The 10187-nt window shown below is 36.8% G+C and overlaps 1 protein-coding gene across 1 annotated transcript; it reads right to left on the bottom strand.

Moving 5' to 3' along the window:
- Positions 1 to 8453: 8453 nt before the first annotated feature.
- LOC106101336 (SOX domain-containing protein dichaete-like) lies at positions 8454 to 9906 on the bottom strand. Its single transcript, XM_013280519.1, has one exon. The coding sequence runs from the start codon at positions 9815 to 9817 to the stop codon at positions 9083 to 9085; it is 735 nt and encodes a 244-aa protein (XP_013135973.1). The 5' UTR covers positions 9818 to 9906; the 3' UTR covers positions 8454 to 9082.
- Positions 9907 to 10187: the final 281 nt, after the last annotated feature.

The following is a 10187-nucleotide window of genomic DNA, read 5'->3' as shown; positions in this document are numbered from 1 at the left end:
TCATGTTTTCCGTCCATTTTCTAGAAGACGTCACACTGAGTTATGTCCTCTTTGGTATTGCCTAATAGGTTGTAAGTACAAGGCTAGTTGCACCAAAACAACCGCGATATAATCAATACATTACTGCGGTTGAGCACTTGCCTCGAATGACTTGCCTCAAGTGACTCGCCTCGAGTCACTTGCGTCGAGTGCGGCGACAATTTGCGGCCCCTCCCGCATCGTTAGCTATCGCCGATTAACGATTCACAACAAATAAAAATGGAAAAATAAACGAATTTATTCCGCCTATACTTGAATGCTTTGCTTAATGGGGTTATAATACTGGTGGAAGGAAAAATAATGTTTTTAAAATAAATTCCGTTGTAATACACTACACGACGCGGATTATAGTATGTTACCATTTAAATTAACTTAATAATCACAATAAATAATCCCTTAATATATTTTTAACGCTCAATGAGTTGTTCATTCAGTATACTACGGCCTAATCTTGAAACGACATTTAAATCTATACTAATATTATAAAGAGAAAAGATTTGTATTTTTGTTTGAATTCGATTCACGTAAAAACTACTGGGCCGATTTCAAAAATTCTTTCATCATCAGAAAGGTAATTTATGTGTTAGTAACCTAGGTTATATTTTTTATTAATTACGCGAGCGAAATCGCGATATGTAACAAATTTAATGATAAAGTCACTCATAAGTCAAAAATATTGACGTTGTTGACGATTCGTTTCAGGATTTTACCGCAAGTCCGCTCAGTAAGTAAAACTGAAACTCTAAACTTCGGCTAACAAAAGTTTCTAATTACATAATTCTTATGAATTGACTACATTACATAATTTCTTCGTCTTCATAAAGCGAACAACTCCAAAGTAAATAAAAACTAAACAATTGAAAGTTTAATTGTTATTCAAATTAATTCCCTCTCAATAAAATAACGGGCGCACTGTTAGATATCTCTAATCCTCTCCAAACGCAATTTAGCAAATAAACATTACCATTACATATGGTCGCAGACAGCTCCCCATTGAAATGTATGCAAATTTATTGTTAAACAGAGGGTGGCGGACAATGCACGCGTGATAACTGAAATAAAATTAAATCAAACAGGCGAAGACAATCTGGCAGTAATAAGAGTACTACGCACACACTTCTGACTGAAATCTCACAACTTCAATCGTGATTAGATTCCTATGATCTTTTATGGTGAGCACATTACTCGATTTTTAGTTGTGCAACTAAACAGTTGAAGGCTGCGAAACAATTGACAATCGCACAACAGTCGTCGTCGATTGTTTAGTCAAATACGCTCTAAGTATAACTCTAAACGTGATATAACGTGGGTGCCTTCAAGAGCTTTGAATCGGTACTTACTAAACTAGCGCGTACCATCCTTCGACCACATCTTCACCTCGGTCTAGGTGGGATAGTGGTCAAGCGGTAGTTTTGCAATTTAAAAAAAAACATTAGGTTCGTTAAGAGATAAATATTATCGATACTAATAGTTTTCCCGAAAGATTTCTGTGTCATGAATGATTTTAAATGTTTATAACCAAGTAAGGTTTTCCACGAAGACTGTGTTTTTCTTCGTAAATTAAAAAGTTTACAACTTTTTATACTAACTATATTAAACTATACAATTACGATAATTACAAAAGTGTATTGCGCACTCAGTGCGAGCCGAAACGACAATACAAATCATATTTATTCCAACAATCATCCATACAAACATCCATACAAACTGTACAAGCCATTGTTACCGATATTAAGCTTTAGTAATAAATCAAAACCTACAAAAAAGCCATTGATGTATATATTTCCGCGTGGAACAATACGTCCACTCCACATTTACTTTTAAACCGTTGAAAAGAAAAACAAAATTAATGATTGCGTCTAATTCGCAATAAAAATGCCGCATGCGAGCAAATATGAGATGTAGGGGACAATTATAACAAATTAATAACGTACACTACCCTCGAAACTCGAGTGGAGATTTGCATTCAATGGCATTCTCGCTTTTGTTGGTTATACAAAACATTGGTAAAACAATTACAATCTTATTATAATGGTATAAGGTATATAATCGCTTGTAACACTACACTGTATTTAAAACGTTTATCAACTAAATCAACCTGAAGGGTCATCTAAAACAATCAGGATAATATCAACTCTATTTGTTACGTTTTAAAATTCAAAACGTTTTATCACAGCTTTAGAAATCACTTGAATATTAAAAGTCTTGGTAATTATTCAGGAATCCATCCATCATTAATCACACCGGAGGGTGGTAGGGAAATGCTGTAAAAATGATTGTTACAGAGATAAATTGCAGAAGACATGGCTGGTGACATTTATTCGCGGGTACACACGTGTGGTTTTATTTAACACAAAAACGCATATTGTTATTATTAGCGTGATTTATCACTAACATAATACGGTTACGGAGGGATGATTTTTAAATATTAATTAGGTGTTTATGGTAGAGTGTGAACGATTGAGATACATAAAGAGAAAGTGTTCGGACAAAAGCAAAGTAATTTTTAACAACGTCAAAGTAAACCAATCACAGCGTGTTTCGACTAAAAAAGCATATATTTCAATGATTAACAATAACTTTTATTTGACAATGCGAGAAAACAACTTAATATTGTAAATATTTAGGACCTGTCCCACTAAATTGTAAATTGTCTGATAAAAATTCAATATGTTAAATATGCGATGGAAATATCGGATTTTGTTCCCTTATCTGACAGTGACGTCGTTTTAAGCTATCTGAGCCTCTATCAGCCAGTAGTGGGACATAATATACTTTTGTACGTATTGTAATAACTCAAAAACCGTTGTTCCGTTTTTAAAAATTCCTTCACCATAAGCTATTCTTTTTATTACTTTTTTAAATTCCACGCACACAAAGTGGCCAGTAACATCTAGATGTATTCACAATCATTAAGATCTTAATGGAATTTTAAAAGTTTCTTTGATTCTCAATTAATACATTCTTTGATAGGTTATCAGCGATATTGAAGTTCAAACAACTTTGTTTCACGAATCTTTTGCCGAACAATGAGTCTGTCAAATAAACCATTAAGCCTCGACAGAGATATATGAAGAGCCTTCACTTATAAAGAATCGGAACGCAATAAAAGTTCAATTAAAACTTACACGATATATCAAGCCACAATACGCTTTGATTTAACAAAGAATAATGGCCACAATTACACTGTCGCGAATGTATTATCGCCGCTGTTCGGTGTAATAAAATCTCGATCGTATATACTCTGGGTAATTATAATAATAAAAACGCTACTAAACTACAACATATTAAACCATAATACTACAAAATGAACTCTAATCTAAGTGTGTTAAAGCTCATTTTAATAAAATGGTAAAGAATTTCGCAAATTGAAATAAAAAATTGTCATTTTACATCGTATTGTTTTCTATTAGGGTTGCTTTTTGATTAACATCTAAGGGTGACCTCTATGAATATATTAATTTGTAGTGCGTAGTATTGTGCTACAGTTTCTATTATTGTCGGTATTAATTGTCCAACTTAGTCTGACAGTTACAAGCCGGGTTAATGGCGCTCAGTGGAAACAGAGGTTATTTACTCCATTGTTGTGTTGTTTTAGGATAGATCGCTCGCGACCCGAATATTTCTGAGTATATTAACTTCATCTTCTGAATGACCGAATGAAGTTGTGAGTGAATGAACGATTGATAGACGAACATGTAGGGAATTGAAATTCGAATAGATTTCGCCCTCGTCTTCGTCTGCTGTATTTCTTCCAGGCTTGCTCTACATCTATGCTATATTTTATCGAGATCCATTCAGCCGTTTAGGTGGTAAACTAATGAACATCCATCCATCTAAATAAGATTAAAAACCTTTTGTTGTAATATAGTTCTAAGAAAAGTAACATTTTTGTCGCTACACAAGAGTAGGCATTTGGTCAAATTTCATATAGGAATAATGCGAAGGAAATAACGTATTTTATTATTGTAAAAGTTATCGCAAACTGTTGCAAATATTACAGATTTTAAATATAAAAACATATCTTTATACGTTTCAGAAATCAAATACTTTCTTTGACGCTTACGAAATAAAAATCGACGGCATTAAATTCAAAAAGCAAGTCGTCTCGGAATAAGGGTTCGGGGAAAATCACAAAAACATGTATATTCCTATTTGTATTCCCTCATTGATAAGTCGTTTTATTATTTTCTTTTCGTAACGTGTGGGGGAATAATCCCTCTGTAGATAAATGTATGGCGATTATTATCACAACACAATATGTTTGGTAATATCTAAATTTATCAAGATTTTTACTATAGGTTTTGGTTTTACAAGTATACTTAGAGTGTGGTGTGTACTTGTTAAAAATCATACTTAAATTATTTCAGTCCTAGTTTAAATTAAAAATTTCGGGTTAGGAAAATGTGCCATTAGACTGATGTTACCAGCTTTCGCTCGTGACCTCGTCGGCGTGAAATGATAAAAAAAAACAAAAGAGAGTAACCTATGTGTTCTTCCAGACTATCCTCTACATCTGTACCAAATTTCATCCAGATCCGTTCAACAGTTTAGGTTACAAACTCCAACAAACTTCCATCTAAACTTTCGCATTTATAATATTAGTAAGAGTTATTACTCAATAAATAAGGTCATTGACCTATTGACATGTTTGCGTAAATTACAAAAAGACACAAAAATATAATGCCTATTGTAGCATACATTCAAAGCTACAGCTAACTAGCTATTTAAGCAGCTATTCGTCTTTAATTAATCTTGACAACGGCTTTGTGGTGGATTGGAACATCATTTATCAAAACCTGGTGCGGGAGGTTTAAAAACGCACCGACACTGACAACTGTATACGTCATACGTCATACGTCGTCACAATACTGAACATGAGTGACAATGATAAGCACGCATAAGTACAATCAGGGAATCTGTTAGTGCGTGACCTTTAAAGCTACAGTCCTTTAAAGGTCACGCAAAATTTTGTACGCGTTGAGACGTTAACGAGGAACAATAAATGACAGGACCTAGCGTTTATTGTCTGTACAATTATTCAATCTTTTACCCAACTGTATTTGATTTTCAGTTGAACTGTACAGTTAAACACGCACAATTTTATAATATATCGACTGATCAGTTAAAACTGTCAATTTAAACTGAGCCCATGTAACGGACTTTAAAAGCCGATAACGCAGTACCCAGATTAAGTCAAACTATACTACGATTGCTTACAAGCTCTGCCCTGCTAATGTCCATATACGTATTTTTTCCCTTTCTAACGTTCTTCTAAACATTGAAAATTCTTTAGAAGTCTACCGTACTCGGAGTGACTAAGTGACCATTAAGCGATTCCCTTAATGTTAGGTAAGACATGTCTGCACTTAAGGGTTGTTTACGTAAGTGTTACATAAGTGAATGTAATAGAACTAATTTCTTCGCATGTTCATATTAAGTGATAAAATAAGTAAGGCGATTGTGGCGCCCCCATATCAGGTTTTCTATTTTCCTTATTAGGGAACTAGTGTTTTTTTTAAATAAGGACATTTACATATTTAACAAAATATTTTATTCTTTAAAAAAGGTTTTTGTATCAAAAATGGTATTGAAATTTCTGATTTATTAATACGAGTGGATATTTCTACGGACATTTTATAATAAAAGCGCAGAAAGGGTTTCAATTATTTGCCTACGGTACCTACCGATGGCGGCCGTCTGCGGGAATCGAACCCGGCGCACAATACACACATCTAAATAAATAACGTGCTCCCAACATCGATCTTCGTACAAAATATATTTCCTTCGTGAACCACGTCCGAGGAAAATGGAGCAGAAAGCCGTTCAATGTGCTAGTAAACGATAATGTATTCCTTTTTCAAAAATTTAAAAATATAGTCCCTGCTCATTTTATATTTCTCCAGTGTTATTTAAACGCGTAACTGTAGTAATGTATACTGGGTAAATAGACAACCTCATTGGTACATGGCGAGATTCGAACCAAAGGCCTGAAGACTGCAATCACTGAGCCACCGACTCACAAACCCACGGTTACTACATAACTAAATGTTAATGCTTTCTGAATTTTAGAAAATAATAATATTCATTATTGCTCACCTGGATTATTAAATCATCAAAATTTTCACTTCACAATATTTTCAATTAATTGCCAAATTAATTCACTTCCCAAAAGATAAATCCACTTCGCTGATTCAACAAAGAAGTCACCAAAATCTCTCTGAATACTTCAAGTCGCGACAATGACCGGGCGAACTAATAATTAATTCAAAAGTTGTTGAAATTTCCTTCGCGATGGGGCCACGAAACAAGCGTTGTCAACTCACTGAAGTCAGAGGCAATCTTACAAGGCTTATCTTAAGTTTAGATGGACGGATGGATGGATGTTTGTAGCCTGTAAGGCTGAATGAATGTGGTTGAAATTTAGCATGTAGAATACTGTATTATGTGCTATACTATGTATAGGCTACTTACTGTTTTTTTTTTATTTTACTAATACGGAATCGTGGGCAAAACCTAGTAAGTTCATTGTTTTAGGTAGCAACACAGATATTAAACAATCTCGTACTAACTTTTTTAAGTAAAGTTAAAATAAATAGCATCTTAATTTGTAAAAGGATACAATAACTTTAAAATAAAACTGATCACTCATTCTTACACTTAAAGTCCAAGCTCTCTAAGTTACTGGCCCCGCAGTAAAATCCGAACCAGGTTTGAAATAAAACAATCCAATTGAAAAACGCCCCCAATAGAATAATACCCTCGTAATTATTAAATTGAAAACCATGTTCCCTCCTCACAATTGAATATAGAGGGTTGACAGAATGGAAAACTTCGACAGCGGTAATATAAGCCTATACCGGTGGTTAGTGCCGAAGAGAATCTTTGTTCAACCCTATTAAAAACGATAAAAAAAGCATTGAAAAACCAATTAAGATGAATATTACCTGTGTTAAATACATAGTATGTAGTTATACGATTTTAAAAAAACGTAGACCATTTATTAAACTACAACTATCGCCATCTAGCGGTCAGACTGATAACATACTTTGGTATTTTTCAAACAAGCTGAGAATCATCAACAGATTAAAATTGAAAGTGACATCATGTGTATTCTGCTGTCCGCTGGCCGATGTTACCTAATCTCTATAATTTATTAAAAAAGAATATAGGAATCAAACATATTGAATAATTTGTGCTCATACTACTGAACTATATTATATCATACTAATATCATAAATGCGAAAATTTGGATGGATGTTTGTTAGAGTTTGTAGCCTAAACGTCTGGATGGATTTCGATGAAATTTAGTATAGATGTAGAGGATAGTCTGGAAGAACATAGGCTACTTCATTTTTGTTTTTTTTTTAATTCCATGCGGACGGAGTCGCAGGCAATAGCTAGTATAATAATAATCATTACATTATTATACAACTAGCTTTGGCCCGCGAATACGTCTGCGTGGAATTAAAAAAAAACAAAAGTGAGTAGCATGTTTGTTCTTCCAGACGATTCTCAAAATTTCGTCGAAATCGGTTCAGCCGTTTAGGCTACAAACTCTAATAAACATCTATCCATCTAAACTTTCGCATTTATATTATTAATAACATTAACGTAATCCACAAAAGAGTTTTCCAGCTTCATTAATATTCTTATTTCTCTATCAAATTCTGTTACTTGATGTAATTCCAAATCTCCATCCACGTTTTAGTTTATCAAGTTTGAATTAAATAAATATATCTATTCACCCCTTTTGTTGAAGAACTCTTACCTCACTAAAAGCATTAACACATTTTTTATTTTGCTAATAAACCTAATTGCTGTCTTGTATTTTTTTCCGCTTGTAAAAGATTTCAACGACAACCAGACTTAAGATAACTTGAACTGCACTTTAGAGTAATGATAGTACAAAAATTGTATAACATCTTGTTACGTCTTAAATAATAATTACTTAAAATGTACAAAAGATGAAATAAGCTGATATTAATAAAATCTTGTAACAACAATTTCCTAATATCAAATTTTCAAAATTCAATAATTCTACCTTTATAAATAAAACTAGCATTAACTTTTAATATTACTAGATAGCCAGCGTAGATTTCTAGTTCAATAAATCATAAACTTTCTAACATTTTAAACTGCTTCATTTTGTTCATAAAAGATCATTATAAACTAAATTTCTTTTAACTATATAAAGCTAATTTTTATTTAGTGTTGTTGAAATTTAATCAAGTAAGAAATCAATTTTAATTTCTTCAACACTCCCCCATGTTTAAATAAAGTTATTACGAAATGTTAAACATATTACAAAACGGTAGCGAAGTAATTAAACGCTGACTTACCTGCTGAAAGGATATCCTTCAAAGAAAACAAAGTAGTAAAATAAAAACAATTAAGTTTATTTGTATGGCGTTAACAAAGTATTTTTTAATCTCAAATTCTATAATACATCGTTGGTAATGACATCGATTCCGAATTAATAACTAATATTTACAATTGTGACGAGCTGGAAAACTTACAAGTAACAGACAATTTACATTTGACGCGTCCACAGCGGACATCAATAAATAAAGTTACGTGATCGGAGTAGAGGCTCTGCTACCGCGATCTAACAATCAAACTTAACAAAACATACGATACATAGGACACGAACAAAACAATCAGAAATACACAGCGACACGACTTAACTACTCGGCTAAATACAGTGACCTAACGGAACATAATCTCTTTTTGGTAGCAATCTCACTTCACATAGCTGATCGAAGGAATCTACAACTAAACTAATTCGAGAAACGCATCGAATATTCAAAGGAAAATCACAGTTTGCAAACGAATCGATTCACCCATCTAGCGGGCCCATCTATAGTCTATTCCGACATTATTTACAAGCCGCTCGCCTCGCGGCCGCACTTCGTACGATTCTCGACTAACGATTAATCTAAAAATCAATAAATAAGGTTCGCAAAACGTTCATCACCATCCACGAGCACTGAGTCTTTGCCGCACCTCAAGGCAGAGCGCCTCAAGGCAGGCAGGTCGGCCTTCAATATATGACGGAGACGGGCCGCCGCAGCTGGTCGTCGTGTGGGCTGTGCTGTGGGCCGGCGGGTGACACGGGTGAAGCGGGCGCCGCGCCATACTGGTGGAACAGCGGCGACGGGAAGGGTTTAGGCGGCGCTGCCGGCGATGTGTACAGCGACGAGTAGAAAGACGACACCACGGCCGCGGCAGAAGATGCCGTCGGTAACTTATCCGCCGTCGGCGCCATCAGTTTTGAGAACTGCAGGTGGTCCAGCTGGTGCGGGAAGTAGGGCGGCACGGTGGGGTACGGGAGCGCGTCCAGATGTCCTACTCCCGGCGCAGGACCCGCGAAGTAAGGCAGCGGGAAGCTCGGGAATGCGCCGGCGCCCGGTGCACCGCCCGCCGTCGGCGGTTTGGGCTTGCGGCGCGGTCGGTACTTGTAATCGGGGTGCTCCTTCATGTGCAGAGCGCGCAGCCGCTTGGCTTCGTCTATGAAGGGGCGTTTCTGCATCTCCGTTAGCAACTTCCATTCGGCGCCGAGCCGTTTTGATATCTCCGAGTTGTGCATCTTGGGGTTATCCTTGGCGATCTGGCGGCGCTGCAGACGAGACCACACCATGAATGCGTTCATCGGCCGTTTGATGTGGCCCTCGGACTGCGGGCTGGAAGCCGGCAGCGGCTGCGGCGCGCTCGGGTACTCCGGCAGCATACCCGGGTGCATCGAGAACGCGTACGGGTGATGGCTTAGTGTCGACATGTTTATCGTATTGAACAGAATTGTAAAGCTCCGTTAAGGCATTAACTAAATAATACAGTGATAGAGCGCGGGGGGAGCGATCGTGTCGCTGCGAGGTCGGTCGGTGGACTGACGGGTATCGGCGGCGCGAGCGTGGGCCTCGGTCGGCCGGGGCGGCGCGGGGCGCGGCGGGGCGCGGCCGGGGCGGCGTGGCGTGGGCCAATGGGGGGCGCGCCAGTCGAGCCTTCGCCCCTCCCCGCGGTATCATCCGTCTCTGTCGCTCGCATGCTGCATCCCGCTCGCTCGCCGGCCAGCTGTCGGGGCTCGCCGCGCGCTCGTAGCCTCACAACGAGCTATATTTCTTGTAATAGTTTTGCTTTGTGATAAATTA

This window comes from Papilio polytes, unplaced genomic scaffold (genome assembly GCF_000836215.1).
Source record: "Papilio polytes unplaced genomic scaffold, Ppol_1.0 DF823991.1, whole genome shotgun sequence".
NCBI classification, from domain to species: domain Eukaryota; kingdom Metazoa; phylum Arthropoda; class Insecta; order Lepidoptera; family Papilionidae; genus Papilio; species Papilio polytes.
Note: the sequence above shows the minus strand (reverse complement) of the source record. Positions and strands in the feature narration are given on the sequence as shown.

Bases quoted from the DNA above. Each gene is read 5' to 3' on its own strand.
- LOC106101336 (XM_013280519.1), bottom strand. From the start codon at position 9,817: ATGTCGACACTAAGCCATCACCCGTACGCGTTCTCGATGCACCCGGGT.